Below are 16,760 nucleotides of genomic sequence, written 5' to 3'. Positions count from 1 at the left end.
CAAGTGGCCTACCGAGAAACGCGAAAATCGAAATTTATTTATCTGGCTCTCTATCGATGGAATAGGCAAGAGTAATAGGCATAAACCGAACTTTTCACTGTCGTGTTTCACGGTAGGCCATGTAGTTGGCCTAGTAACGCCCTCTACGCAGAGCTTTTCGTATTTGATTTTTTTTTGCATTTGAAAGTAATAGGGAAATTTCAAACGAATAAAAATACTTGGAAATTATGTCCACCTAACATAATTTCCAAGTATTTTTATTCGTCAAAGTTAGATTAAATTACGTAGAATTTGATTCAGCTCCATTCCACTCCAATTCAATGGGGCGCCTTAATAATGTGAACCAACGCCCACAATAGTTATTTGCCGTAACAATAAGCAAATGCTTTATGTAAACGAACCATTAGGTAACGCGAAGGTAAAGGTCGAGCGACCTTACGCCGGTATATAGGTCACTGGGACTACGGGAAACTTGAACTGTGACGGTTAAGGCCAGTAGGGACGGGACAATTTTTCGCATAATCTGATTAAATTGACTATTTGATTGTGTGGTGCGGGCGCAAAAATGAAATTCAATGACATTGGTTCAGTGCATGGTGGCCTTTTAGAGAATATGGCATGTTACTTACGTTACGACAACTCTGACTTTGACATCTAATATAATTATTCCGCAGCTGTTCAATTGAGCAATCATGAAGAGGACACTTAGATAACATGTTTTGGCAGCCTATTAACCTTTTGTTACTTTAAATCGTACCAAAGAGTCAGTGAAATAGTCTCAAATTCAGCTCGATTGGCTTGTCCGGACTATATTTGCTATTTTATATTTATATATTAGGTTTTGGTGTTTAAAACATATGTGTACCTCCTTAGCTGCCTGTGGGTCCGCGACACACGAGAAGGTGATGTCGGCCTCCTCGACCACGTCGCACGGAGTCACCGCTACTGTCGCGCCCACTTTCTCGAAGTCCTTGCACTGTAACAACAATCATTACACTTTTAGCATATTCAGCAAAACAACAGACAGAACAGACAAAGTATATACACAAATTAAGTAATAAGTTGTTAACAATAAATAAATCAAAATTAAATAATTGATAACCACGCCATCTATGAACACTCCAGCGTACTCCAGTTTCCACAATCCCCCACTAGATGGCGGCGCGCGTTGCCCCGCGGCGCGAATCGATACGCGAGCCGGCTCACGTCAACGACCGGGCGGCCGCCACGCGAACGACGCCATCTTGCCAATGCCCGCTTCATGCGAAACACTAAACCCAACGAGTCATCAAACGTACAACAGTCGATTCCAAAAGGGCTTATACTTGTACTAATTATACATTCTCAGTATCCTTTGGCTCTGGAGTTTAGTACAATGCGATAGGATATAAGGTTTGTTGGAAAGCGTAGTAACGGTTTGCATGCGGTACTCGACTCGGAATTCGCGAGGGCTATGAATGATTACGACATAATAATATTATGTATCAATGGTCACTGTTATCGTTGTCCGATAATACGTAAATAGAGCGTGCACGAGACAGGGGAATAATGGAGTTACATATTTGCATTTTGATGACCTGCCAGCATTATTCACTAATATTAACCTACTGGTAGCGTACCTATATAGACACCTACCTATTGTTATTGTAATTATGTTTTGATAACGATTTTAGCCCCTTAGATAAGTAAGTACCTACATCTAAAATGTCTGTGCAATTAGTTCTTCGGCTACATTTCCCAAAATGTTTGTAATTAAGTAGTTCATTACGGATATGATTGGTTATCGTCGTGGTAATTACAGAACAAAGCATTAATTTATACCGAGCACTATCAGGCTATCATATCATTATCACGTCAATAGCTGTGATATCAATGACGCAGGAACAAGTGGTAAGGGGACGCGGCGGCTCATCGGCACACTGGAGCTGGACCGACCTCATAAAAAGACCATACTTCACAAAGGTGTAAGTATAATAATAGAAATATTTTTATTCATAAACACAAACTCAATCGAAACAAAATCTAGATTAGAAAAATGTTAAAGAAGAAAGTGCCTGGAAATTGCCTCATCTCAGCATGTTACTGGCGACTTCCAGCGTATAGGTATTCATCTTCCCATGAGACCATCAAGTGAGAACAATCACGTCAGGTAACAAGCAAAGCAACAAGCCAAAATAATGAAACATAAAATAAATGTATATTGGAGTGTGACGACACGACGACAAATGCAGACGACGTCTGCGGATAGAGACTATGACAACTACCATAATGTTGGATTACTGAACCAGATAACAACCACTTCCACAACCCTGTCAAGATCTCTCTTCTCAGGGTCGTGGACGTGGTTGTTACCTATGAAATAAGACCGGAGTAGTAACAACTACTTATCTCACCCAGCAAGTCCCAAGCCTCGATTATCCGTAATTTTAGCGTTCGACAAGTATAAACAATAAACATATCGATTTCCCTGAAAAACGATTACGTAAGTATTTCAAAATATTTACATAACGTCCTATCAGGCCGGTCGTTAACAAGTTGACGATCAACAAAATGGCGATTACAAGAGTTTGCGTCTGATGTCAACGAAGGTCAATAATGTTTGCACAGATGCCGCGGGGCGCTCAACGGAATGCCTTCAATTGTTAGTGTTAGCTTGCCTTCCAAAATTGGAGGATCCTATTATCACTTACATAATGGTTAAAATTCGTATGAGATTAAATTATTTTGAAGTACAGACCGTAATTTGTTAAACAAGTTCATTTTTTATGCAGTTCGGCTGGCTAAATGGCTACAGAAAGGACGGGTTTCGTTCCGAGTAAGCAAAATAAAGTCAATTTAAAAATCAATTTTACCGTCTTATATGGGTTTAAGCCGTATATCAGTTCATTTGGACACAAGTCTTGGGCTATGTTATTACGCTCGGACGAATGGCCGTCATGGCCGAACCAAACTTAGGAAGAAATTACCAAAATTGACCAAATATTCCTAATTTATTCCCAATTAGTATACTTAGGTACAGCTAGCTCTCCTTTTCGGAGGATCGCAAGTCGAACCGTGGATAGGTGTTAACTCGACAGATTGACCTGGATTGGCCGCCGGCGATAAAGGTCGCCGAAATCCGATGAAAATAGACGAGCAACCATTCGTCTCCAGTCTCCGCCTTACTATGGTGAGTATTGACAAGCCTTTATTAATATAGTATTATCTATTACATAAGGTGAGACTTACAGACCAAACGCCTGTGCCCTGTTTATCAAAAGCTTGTAACTTGTAATACTGAGGTGACGAGAGGGGTAGAGAGGTTGTTTAAAAGAAACACATGCGCTTTACCCAATGGTCCGTTTACTACTTGAACTACTAACTCAACAATCTGTCTCCCTATACTATACCACAATACAAGTGGAAGTCCCTTTTTGACAGCTTCTGTTAGAAAGGGACTTCCACATGTATTACAAGTTACAAGCTTTTTAATAAACAGGGCACTGGTGTTAATGTCGCCAAAAACCAGTACAAGCAGAAGATGAGCTGTTCATCATAAGGACACATTCACAAGGCGCTATATTGCGAAAGTCACCTTGTAATGTGAATTGACATTTGTATTTAACCCGCGGTGGTATGTTACGCGTCACGACGATGAACCTATTGAACATAATGCACTATAGCTGTTTCAAACGCCGAACAGCAATGTAGTATGTACTTTAAAGAAAAACTAAGGGTTTCTTATTTGTGATTGTTAAGTTTAACTCACGAGCCTCGCGACGTCCTGTAGGCTGCAGGATCTTGAAATGTAACCCTTATAGTCTCTTCGTCTTCGCAAACTTTCGCATTTACTACATAAGTAATTTCAACCAAGTGCTTAGAGTCGTTATTAAGATCTTATTACAATACCTATTGATTTTTTCACGATTTTTTAGCTAGAATAATTACTTCTATAGAGCAAACAGGCTTAAAACCTGACGTAAGCCAGCAATCAAAATTATCAAGAATAATTTTAACGACAAACAGTTCGCGGTGTCGTTAACCCACGGTGACGGAAGCTGGCAAACCAGGGGAAACCATGCAACATCTGGTAACCGACCATTTGTCAATCTTATTACAAAGTAATAAGGACTACCGATGATCAGTTAAGTGCTGCTGATAATCATAGTCTCTTTTGAGGACAGACGCAATGGTATAAGGTGCGCGTGTCGAAATGATGACACACTAGCTTATACGTATATATAACATTACTGTAATAATAACAAGCAAAAGACTTCTTTGCAACAAGAAAACGAGTTTCAGTCTACACAATTCATTAAATTAGTGTCAGGGTCATATATGTACTTAATGGTAGCCAGCGAATCGACCATCGTATAGAAGCGATAGCACTTTGGATATGTCTAATAGCCTCTGTAAATAAGGAGCTCCGTCTGTGCTCGCTCACATGTCTATTGAGTGTAGGTATCCGTGTAAACGCATAGCGACAAATATATAAAGAGAACATTCAAGATATAGGTATACCTAAATCAATTTTTAGCGATGAGCGCTGGTTGCCCGGTGAGGTGTGGCTTCTAAACATGAGCTCCTATTTTCAAACTAATGTACGAAATATCATTATATATTTACCAGCTCTTAGATGAAAGAAAATCGTGAGGAAATAAGATTTCCCTCCAGGTTGGTCAGATGCCAGTCGCTTTCATAAAAACCAGTGCCTATGTCAGTATCCAGATTATCCAAAATTGGACCCCAGGCTTTAACGATGCAGCCGAGAAATCGTAAGATAAGGAACAAATAAAAATACACACCTTCCTGAGCAACTAAAAGGAGAAAGACACTAAGGACATGAGTCTTTACCCTTGCTTGATCCCTATGAAGCAGGGGCCGAATACCGGTATATTTTTCATACAAATTAACCGGTATTAAATTTCGGTATCACAGGTTTTTGTATATTTTTGCACTTTATTTAGCTAATGTGATCAATAATTGTGCTAAATACTATTCTATAATATCAAAGAAATATTGTGAATGCTATGAGATTTTTATGTAGTTATACCGGTAACGGTATCGGTACCTGCCTGCTACGAAGGGATCAAGGGCATGGAACTTGACCCAGTAGGGCAGGTTGACAAATAACAACCGTCAGTGTTGACTTAAGCCTCGTGCAGTTGTTTCATAGCTTCCCCGCGCCAATTGTCGTTAAACAATGAGACAAAGCAATTGAATAATGAATAGAATATTATTTCCGAGGCTTGCTTGAGCTGTAAACAGCTATGTTCCGTGGACTGAATTGTTTTTAGTACGTATATTTATCATTGAAGTTTTCGTAATTTATATCCTTCTACGTACCTACTGTCAAGGAATTTAATTTCAGTACAAACGGCAACACTCCTAACTACATCGGCGGACCTTATTACAAAAGGCATAAGGTCCACCGATGTACAGTTAACAGTGTGGGCGATAGTACCATTTCGTACCTTGTCAGTGACAATAGTAAGTACCTATGAGGTCCCTAGACTTTCATATTGATTGTCACTGTAACAAGCTGTCACTGCTCAACTTTAAGGTGGACGACTGGACGTATACAAGAAAGGTGGAAAGATACAAGAAATGTGAAAATTGTTGAATTCAAATAATGTTAATGTCAGGAAAATAGCTTGTTGGCTTCGCTGGAACCTAATATTGTAGATCCACATAAAAAGGCATGACATAGGTGCCCTTTAAACAAGAATATATAGTGACAACGCAGTTCGCCGCTTTGTTTCTGACCTTTACTGCAGGTACACTTGAATAAATGTATACAATTATGAACCTTGTAACGCTGGAATAAGTACAAAAATGCACAGCCCGTGGTAAACAGTAGGCCATGTCGCCCGCAGGACTCCCACACAGACTTTACCGCTTTGCACCTGCTTTTTTTTCTATCCAAGTGTTCCTTAGCAACAGCCCCGCAGTTGTTTAATAAAGTTTGTAATGCATATCGAATGAGGGGTCGAAGTCCTTGGATATTAGAGGTACAACAGCCGTATTCTCAACGATCCTGTATTATTGCTAACACGCTGACAAGTGCGAGTTAGACCTCTGATGTATTGTAATGTTCTGTCTGTGTCTGTTGTGATGCAGAGGTTATGATGTAAGTTTCATCATCTAAGGTTATAGTCAAAACCAAACAAAATGTTGTCCTAACTAAGCAAGCTCTGACAAATATAAAAAGCACATTATTAGCTTGCTTAGTCTTAATTTTGCTTTCTTTAGATGATTAAATAATTTAGTATAAGTATGCTAAATTTAGAAAAATTACACAAGGTTTTAACTACGTAAGTACTTAACCATAACGGTATTGTTACGAGTATTAGAGTATTAGGTAGTCCACAACGATCCAATAGGTACTTATGAGTAATCAAAGAACCCAATAATACAGATTCACAGAAGAAAAGCTTGTACTCGGGAACCGAATGGAATAACAACATAATGCGAATTTCCAGGCATATAGTATGGGGTTATGTATGATTCACTGGAATTAATACGGCGCAGCGCAGACGCTCGAAGTATTTCGTCCCCACATTTTTGGCGCACGTCCATGATTGAATAAAATATCACTATTACATGATGTCAGCAATACACGCTCTTTTAGCACGTGTCGGTGACAAACAAGCCTTCAGCCTGGTGGCATAGGACATTTTTGAAACGTTTAGGTATAGCTATAAAAGTAAATAGGTCACTGAAACTATTTATTTTTATAGCTAGTATACAACTTTTTCACGGTTGGTCCATCAGTCCATCACAGCCAAAACGCACCCAAGCTGTGACAACATTATTCCGTTTCAGAAACAAAACTTTACATATGTTACGTCAGCGTCGTATAGTAGTAAATAGCATCGAAAGTATTCAAATAGTTCGGCAGGTAAACGTACTGGTGCTCGACGCGGTCCCAGTACATGTCATCTTGAAACTTAAGTCATTGTCAGTAGATATAAATTATATGGTGTACCTAACCATTTGAATACTTTGAATGCTACCTACTATATGACGCTGACTGTACCATACCAACAGAACGATCTATTTAAAGTTATGAAATGTCAAATTATATACGAGTGATTGGTTATAAACAAGCCATAAATAGAAGGATACGGGTGTGGAGGAGTTTCCGAGATGGCAAGCGACGCGTTACATGAGGTTAATGAGACCCATGCTTAATATAATCGCCGATTCATCTCTTCTTCAATCGGTCTATAATTAACTTGATAATTAAGTTTTAATTGAGCATTCTTCAGAATTGACTAATTGATACGTCGAACTATTTACTCTTGGCAGCGTTCCCGTGTTTCTGCTAGACTGAAAAACTCGAACATCTCGAACATTGTAAATAATGCATACTCAGGGTCAGTGATTAAGCGGTTTCTCGAAGTAGTTTACTCACAAAACGTTTTATACATTTACAGTCGCCATTAGAAATGTACAGTGGTTATATCTACATATATCTGAACATGCATTTTAACGTCTTGATAATCAGAGGCTCTGTTCAGATATTTGTCAACACCATGGCCGCATATATTTGATGGAGATGGTGACGTGACTGTTTTATCGGTGACGCCATGAAGGCATTAAAAAATTTCAACCACATTGTTAATATTGTCATCCTCGGCTTCAATTACCAAACTCCTTTTTATTAAATAAATCCTTTTAATAGTTGTCCGCGCGGCCAGCGACTTATTAAACTTCGTGAATAACACTGTCTTACAAATAGGTGTTACAGCAAATCGTCAAAATGTGTAGCGTGTTGCCACCCGACAGCGAACAGTTTCGGAGCGGCGGCATCGGTCGCATCGCGTGACACTTCACACGTGACGTTCATGCTTGCTAATATAAGATTGCCAGTCCACAAGAAGCACTTACTTATGCGGTAGAAAATGATGGAAATGAACAAGAGGGCGTCCTCTTGTACGATGAAAAATAGTACGGTGGCGTCACCGTACTATTTTTCTTATTTAGAACGCCGTACATTTTTATCAAGAGGTTTTATCGCTCGATATGCGAATAATTAAATCATTTCTGCTACCATTATTATTTAATACTCATTATTAAATTCCATTTTTACCGCATAATTTGCCTGATTTAGAACATCATGCTCTTCTGCGGCGTTCTTTCTAATCCTAAGCAATCCTAAGAAAAAGAATAAGTGTAAATTCAATTTCAAAATATACATTCGATTTCGACTGAAAACATGTCTTTAACTGTTGTAGGTTTATATATAGTACCAAAAACGTGACGCGAGGATATCCTCGTCGCGTTATTTTTTACGGGTCGTGATCTGCGCTAATTACTTCGAGGTAAGTTAATGAGGACAATTATAAGGAAACAACAGTTTTGCGGTTACAGCATCATAAACAACAGTTCCATTGCTCTGAGGCTGATGGAGAAATTATGAGAAATAATAAATAGCATAAGCTGTACCTACCAAAGTATTGCTCATATTCGATGCGCCAGGATCCTTGGTTAGGTATCTATCATAAATATCGGGGAGACCGAGTTTTGCTCGGAAAACATATAAAAATTTCCTAGAGATAAGACAGCTAGATCGATTTATCGCCCGGAAAATCCCCATATAGCAAATTTCATCGAAATCGTTAGAGCCGTTTCTGAGATCCCCGAAATATACAAATAAACAAGAATTAGCAATTAGCATTGCATATTTAAAGTCCTCCTGAGCTAATTTTGACGGGTGTCTGTTTAGTATATTTTTTCCTTCTTGTGAAGAATTTTACCAACATGCCTATTGATTAATACCCGTATGCAACTCCATGGAATGTAATAGATCGCTCCTAATACACGGCTTGAGCACGTTAACGCGACCATCAATTAGAAAATAATCCATTAATCCATTAATACTAGTGACAGAATAAGAGAACTTTCTATAGACGCAGGCGGAACGGAGGAATGCGTTTATCCAATCGAAGACTGTAGTAGATACGGGGCAAACAGGATGGTGCTATAAATAGGGCACACCTGAGACCCGGTCACTGCGGACGAAGTAGCCCAGCCAAAGTCATTGATAAGTAGTACACTCCTTTTATTCTAGAGGAGTAGTGATAACTATACACCAGCCATTCTCAAAGTGTGTCCCCCGGAACCCTAGGGTTCCACAAAGCCTCTGTTGGGGTTCCGCGAAAATATACTTGTAATAATAAGAAAAGAACCAGCTCTTCTATAGGTATATCTGGTCCACAGTGATAAACGAAAATTTTTAATTTGAGGTTCCGTCAAATATTTCGCTTACCGAAAGGGTTCCGTCACCAAAAAAGTTTGAGAACTGCTGCTATACATCATCATGGGCCAGTTTCTCAAAAGTCATTGATAAGTAGTACAGTCATCAGCAATAGTATCTTACACAACTAGGGCCGCAAAAATATGTGACACGTTCTTATTTGGAGCGCAATAAGAGCGCGTCATATATTTTTGCGGACCTAGTTGTGTAAGATACTATTGCTGATGACTGGTACACTCCTTTTATTCTACAGGAGATAGTGATAACTATACACCATCATGGGCCAGTTTCTCAAATGCTTGTAACTTGTAGCGAATGTCACTTTTTGACAGCTTTTGTTAAGGGACTTCCACTTGTATTACAAGTTACAAGCTTTTGAGAAACGGGCCCCTGTCCGCGCTCGGGGCCCGAGTAAGGTCAGAAACCAATGTAAACACACTCTACCATTTCCTACCCACAGAAGTTGTGTTTCTACATAAGAGTATGTCCGGTTTCTTACTTGACAACTTGTACGCAATTACAAGAAGTGAAGTCAGATTAAGAATGAACGTGATTAGGTTGTAGAAACACTTTTAGTTCTAACTTTAAATCTCTAGAATGCATTCGGCCTACTCTTCTAAAATCGCGCACACGTATAAGTATGGACTTATTAGAAAACAAGGAAAACTACTCGTTTTACTCTGCCACGACCGCAACGGGAACAGAAATGCACTGTAATCGGAATATATACGTACATAATGGGTAATCAAAATGGAGAGGCGGAGCGTCTTTATAAAATGATGTTTACCTACTTTATATTTAACGGAAAAACCATAATTTAGGTCGAATGCCATCAAAGCCTAACGTCAATCATGCCAAGAAGCCTAATCCTATGAAGCCGCGTCAGTTGTGAAGGAATAAGCAACTGTTTCTTCTCTCACAAAAATCTAACTTAAAAGCATTGTTCCAATATACAGATGGACGAGTAAAGTTTAAATTGCTTCGCTACGGGTGTCCGGACGCACAGTCTATGTGCCAGATCTGAGATCGCATGTATCGGCCCAATCTATCAATGCGGTGACGTAGAAAGCCACTATAGAAAATGGCTTTGTTTCGATAAAGAATCCATAGGTATATCTAAATATATTCTGTGCAAGGTATAGGTTGACAACTTTTTCATCAAAGTCAAATCTTAAAGGTCGGTCAAATCGTTATACCTAATACATACAAAGAGTAACAAGCTAATTCCAACGTAGGTATAATGACTGATAATTCAATCATGTTATTTACCAGGCACGCGCCTATACTCGTACGTGTAGTACGGAGCAAAATGCACGATGACTGAATCACATCAGTTAAATGTCATTCTGATATTAGCGTACGTTTGAATTGGCATGTAAGATTGAATTTAGACACAATGCTTCTTTTACATAGATACAGCGTTAATTCAGCAACGTTATCTAGCGTTATCATAGACACGGCGTTATCTTCAGGTTTCACTAGCCGTGCCTATGTTTGCGTCATCACCTAACAATTCAGACTGCGTATGGCGGCTGCGATGAATACTGATCATTTAGATCAAGCACCTGATGATATTAACGCTTGTTGATACAATTATGACATTAGCGATTACGTAAGTTCTTTCTAGTATTGATCTTACTTAGCTGGAGAGCGACCCGTCGGGCAGCTTACCTAACTTTAATTTGGGTTATGTAACGTGACAAATAGACTAAGATCTAGAATAGATTGTCTGAGTTAAAACTCCAATATATAATTTACATAGATGATTTTATTTTGCAGTGTCTTAAATGAAGAATATATGAAAATCGAATCACAAACATAGGTTACGATTACGTTTTTGTCGGGTCATGCGCCAAAAAACGGATATACTTATTTATACATAATCAGAAAGCAATAGAGGCACCAGACTTCACTAGCTAGAGTGACTAGAGAGTGTCCAAATTGATGTAGTAACTAATAGGTACATACTAAGACCAGCATTGTGCAGATTATGTCAGTGTTATTCCGCGTAGCAACTTTGGGATCTGAGTCATCTCCAAGTCTCTCGTACATTAATTACATTATAGTAATAAAGTGAACAATATGCAACGCACTGCAAAAGACAAACACGTTATTGGTAAAAACGTGCATTATGTAAAGGTCACAATCTCTGCTGCAATGGCGACAATCCTACAAACATCCGGCTGGGGCCTGTTCACGTTGCTATCCAAAACTTGGCAGTGATATCGCCTATCTGCTTGCGTAGATTTGGCTAAGCGACACAAAAGCCGTAGATTTTTTGATTAGACTAGATCTTACTACTACTACTTAGATGCTTGTGAGCTAGCAGCCACCTAACCATTCTCCTGACACCTACTATATTTTAATTCAATAACTAGTAGGTAGATAATCCTAACATCAGGCAGACCTCGATAACACTTATGCATCGATTAAGATTCTGTATCTGCGTGTTAATTAAGTATTTTTCCATTACCGAAGCGAACTTCAATGCTAATTTTCTTTGTCTGCGCATAACATTGTGAATAGTTTTTATGCGGCATCAAAATCAATACCTAAAATTCTTAAAGAGTTTCCTGTTTTTTGGCCGTAGTCGTCTTAATGATAGCGCTAGGATCCCATCCCGATTGATATAGCTCATATAGCTGCATGAAGACAGGACCTTTGTGTTGTTCTGTACAAAAAAGAACCTTAGTGCGAATTTTCACTTCATCGCGGAACTCGCGGAGCGTCTCGTTAGAATCGGTAAATATGTAAACCACAACCCTATGACCTTTTCTGGGAATCGGATGATGGTAGCATGACGTAGGAGGAAACGGGGTCATTCGAAGCATGATTTTTGGATGATTTGGGGAGGGCGGGTCAAAAATCGATGACGTAATTTATGCGGCGTCATGTATAGTGTGTCCTAGGATTACTTCGCGACATCAAACCTCTATTCGTTTAAATACTTTAAATGAATTTGTGTATTATTTTTTTGTGCTAATAAATATTTCTTATTCATATTCTTATACAAATGTCATAAATGTCATTATGGTTAAATTATGATAGCAACCATCTGCTAATTGTTGCCAAAAGATATGAATACATGCACGCGGTAGTTATTTATAGAAAAATGACCTTCAACACTAACTTTAGAACATAGTTGATAAATATTATTGAAGTTTATTGATAATAAATTCATCCCAACATCATAATTAAGTTATAAGTAACACGCAGGTTACTATTTCTTTTGGTGGGAGGGGACTAGATATTTGAGTCAGAATGTCCCATTATTATTGTTTTTCGATGTACGTTTACAAACACATAGTTTCCCCAATCATAGTTAAAGAAGTAAAGAAACTAATTAGTTTACTAGAGCAAGGCAAAAAGAAACAATACTCGTACTAAACAAGAAATGAAAGGTCTAATTAATGACGTAACAGGCGTTGCAAAAAGTCTTTCCTCCGAACTGCGGCCGGTTGATTAAAACAAACCACTGTTTACGTGTTTACACTCTACTTGATTTCTAGGACGAGGGAATTATAGCATTTAAATGGTGCTACTAATAGTACCAATAATATAGGCCACCGCTACAATATTTTACTAATATTAAAATTTACATTGGGAGAAGATGGGGCCGGTTACGATAAATTGGTATTCATAAACTTTTATCAAATCTTAAGTGTCGTTTATATGTATGTTTTCCCAAGTTTTTAACAAAAATAAAATTTTTGGTCCAAACTTTCATCGCTGACTGTACTTTTCTTTTCACAGGCAATTAATACTCGTCGAGACAATTCAAACAACCCCAAAGTTTCAGCTCAATCGGAAATCGGGAAGTGGGTCAAATTTAGAATCCATGATTTGACCCACACTAACTAACAGGGCAAGTTAAATAGAAACTAATAAAAAGGGAGGCTAAGTTGTATGAATAAGGGTCAAATTCGAAGCTCCATCAAAACGATATCCCCGATTAATGCTACGTAAAGTGATAGATTGTGTTGCGACTGTATTCCATGAATACTAACGATGTGCAGCCGCGACTTCAAACAAAAATAACACGGTAATGTTTGTGAAGCTAATTTGTTAAAAACGTGAATCCAACCGGTCTTTAGAGGCACACGTGACACAAACTTGAATAATAAAATATAATATGCTAGAGTTATCTCCGCCTTTGTCATATGATACGCGAATTCGCGAGTACACAACTTGTAACTGGGGATTAGAGACTTTGCGGGGCTTCAAGGGATTACCGCACAACATTCACATTGCCGGAATAAGTAGCACTCGAGAACAATGAAATGGGTCACTGTATACATGTTTCTATAAAAAGAGGCTTATTTTTATCGCTCTTAAAGCATATTTTAAGGTTTTCGACAAAATTTATCATCTCGTGTTGTTTTCTTTTGATAATATCAGGCGTTGTGAATTTTGGTAGAATCCTAGTTGGCTCGATGACAACTGATGGCCGTATATGATCGATCCCATTTCAACGATTTGTCATGATATGTAAGACTTACCGGTGATTCCCTTCTTCTCAGTACATAACTAAGTAACATAACCAACTCGGAAATAATGTCTAATTTCTATGTAGACCGGAGATCATGTTTCCGTGTGGTTTGCCCTTCAGGCATACGTAGATACCTACGTAACAAACCCAGTACCTAATTCATGTTTTTCGGAAACACAGTTTTGTACTCTGGTTGAGTATTATGTAACCTAGTTATGGCCAGCACTGTACCTACATATTTCAATGAATTCTAGTGCTTGAAAACAACATAAATTTTCACCCATCTAGCCTTCACTTAGGCAATGGACGCGAAGTTTGGCGCTAACGAGATCAAATGGGTCTGCTAATTTATTATTCAGGTTAGTTCGTAATTTCGCACCTTCGCTCCTTTGGCTGGGCTCCAGATGCGAGCGGAACTTAATTAGTTATTCATTTTTAAGAGCTCCAGATAGCGAATTTAAAATTAACTGAAGTGCATGAGTATGGAGAGGAATATCTATTGCTCTAATCAGATACCTATAGTAAATATATTTTCAGCCTCGCGGGGGAAATATGCTTTACTATATTACGAGTAAGTATATGTATTCTCATGATGTTTTTCCGTTACCCAAGAGTTCCGATAAATATCAAGTGCCCGATCAAACGACCAACGGTTTGAAAGTCGCACGCTTTACCTCCCATTAGCCAACTGTCATTTTACAGTTTCCAGACTCCTATTCCCGAGCCGAATTTGGTTACAATAAGGTCAATTTGAAGAAGATAGGCATAAAATTTTTGCTTGGGAAGACTGTGAAAAGACAAGAACCGAGAGTTTCTTTTTTTTTCACTGTCACATTTAGTATACGTATTACGCTCATACAAAGAGGGACCAAAAGGGACTACCCTTCTACCGACCTCTTCTTCTTCTGTAAGTGGAGTATGTATACAAACGCAAGAGTTTGAAGCGACGGAAGAGCTTTTAGGGGTCTTATCTGATAGACAGTCTTCTCCACATTGACCTCACTCATTTCTAAAGCTTTTTTTATAAAGAAGGCGACTTTAGGATATCTGACCTTTGAGTGTCCGACCTTTTGGAAAGGCACAGTGTTAGAATAAATTAGCATGTTGATTGCTGACCATGGACATTAAACATAACTGGATGGCGGACATTGGCCAAAAAGTGTGTCCACATGAGATAGTCAAGGTGGGCCGTTGTATCTCTTTCTAATTAGGGTGACCATACGTCTTATGTATGTGGGATATTAGGATAACATTTAAATATATAGTTTGACCAGGATTTTCTCTTAATCGTGCATAATAGTTATATTAGTAATAGAAATCATACTGTCTTTTCGCCTAAAAAGGGATGGATATAGTTTTTTCTCTTCTGTAAAACGCTTCACACAACCTTAGGTACTTAATTTAGTTGTTCTAAATGGTGTGCTCACATTACGGCACCTATGCAATTAAAACTGCACGAGGCCATGCGCTTGGCGAGGAAGAGAACCCTATGGAGGAACCTGGTCTTCAACAGAAGGATATGATGTCACGATCCTCAGTATTGACTATTGAGGGACCAAGTGAAGAAGAAAAGCTGTTACTAGTAGGCGTAGGTACTGGACCACGAACATGGTCGATCGTCAGGAAGGTGGTCCGCCGTAACGTCTGTCAAGAACACAGGTATGAGTGAGAGAGATAGAGAGACAAATATGCTGACAGAACCAGAGGGTCTACTGTGAACCATGTTCGACGTGTTGCCTCTCTGTCACACTTACGTACGAATTTACAAGTGCGACAAAGACGCAACGGGGTCGGCTCTCAGGACAGTGGAGGAATTACATACAGTCTTTGCCGCCTTAGGCCCCAAGCCCTACATAGCAAGCTCTAGCCGCCCCCCCTTTCTCAGCACCCATCATATAGACAGCCGCCCAAAATATCTGGCCGCCCTAGGCCCGGGCCAACTCGGTCTTAGGGCAAATTCGTAACTGCCTGAGGGTCGCGTGGGTCCGCTACGCCCGCTTGCTATCGTTTTTAACTAGGACGCTTGTCACTGGACCATAGACATCGAAGTTTGCAAATTGCGAACATCGTTCTCTATTACTGTAATTACTCTTTTATAGGAGTAAAAGAGAAAGATGCCCGTAATTTGCGAACTTCGGTGTTCACGGTGCTAGGCCACCTGTGCGAAAAGAGAAGAGTCGTGAAATGTAAAGAAATTAGTGATGTGCCTATTGTGCCGTTCTTAGTAAATTTTCCAAAGAGGGTAAATTCCCAGTAACGTTTCTGGTATCGTCCCAAAAGTCAGTAAATTACGATAAAGTTCTATTTTTCTTTTATTATTTATGTGTTTATTATTATTATAACAATGCATAAATGTGTCTGTAATGTTTAAGGACTTTGGATTTCAATTTTGGCAATTATTTATTCTGTATTGGCTCTCATTTCACCAATTTAAACATGCCGAAATAAATACATACCTATTTATATAAACTTACTTAAGTACCTAATAAAAATTGTGTAACACTGATTCTCATCGTGCCGACATCATAGTCACCCTAATGAGTTTGACAATGTTGTCTTGTATTTTTATCGCAAAATGTAATAATTGTGGCTTCCTGGTGAAACAATATTCCACAATTAGAAATTCTTTCACTCCCACAACCTTTAACGCAACATTTATTCACTATTTTTAGGAAATTTTGCAATCACGTGTTTTGATAACATGTCATGACGATAGGGATACCCATTAACATTCAAAGTTTCTACAATGTCTACCACACCAAAATAAAAGGTTTTTTTTTTATTGTCCACATGCTTGGTTAAATCAGGTAATAATATTGACATCATTCTTATTTACGAATTTCTTAAAAGATATCAGAACCTTACTCTGAATATAGCATTTAAATAATATAAGAAGTTATTTAATTTGAGTAGTATATTGATATAAATACTACCCAAGGGCCCAACCTTTTCTGTTCTCTTTCACGACGCAGCAACTAGTATCATTTCTCTCTATTCGCTCTTTTAAAATGCCGTTTGTCAAAAAAGGAC

The 16,760-nt window shown here is 38.7% G+C and overlaps 2 protein-coding genes across 4 annotated transcripts in view; both read right to left on the bottom strand.

Moving 5' to 3' along the window:
- Nucleotides 1-16,760, bottom strand: part of LOC134670662 (protein YIPF2) — a 211,095-nt gene that overhangs the window by 129,291 nt on the left and 65,044 nt on the right. The window lies entirely within an intron of this gene.
- Nucleotides 1-16,760, bottom strand: part of LOC134670649 (cytokine-like nuclear factor N-PAC) — a 75,311-nt gene that overhangs the window by 8,876 nt on the left and 49,675 nt on the right. For all 3 annotated transcript variants that reach the window (XM_063528463.1, XM_063528461.1, XM_063528462.1), the window contains exon 8: nt 866-976. In XM_063528463.1, the coding sequence (XP_063384533.1) occupies nt 866-976 (111 nt within the window). The remainder of the gene's footprint in view (nt 1-865; nt 977-16,760) is intronic.

The sequence above is a fragment of the Cydia fagiglandana genome, chromosome 14 (genome assembly GCF_963556715.1).
Source record: "Cydia fagiglandana chromosome 14, ilCydFagi1.1, whole genome shotgun sequence".
Classification (NCBI taxonomy): Eukaryota; Metazoa; Arthropoda; class Insecta; order Lepidoptera; family Tortricidae; genus Cydia; species Cydia fagiglandana.
Note: the sequence above shows the minus strand (reverse complement) of the source record. Positions and strands in the feature narration are given on the sequence as shown.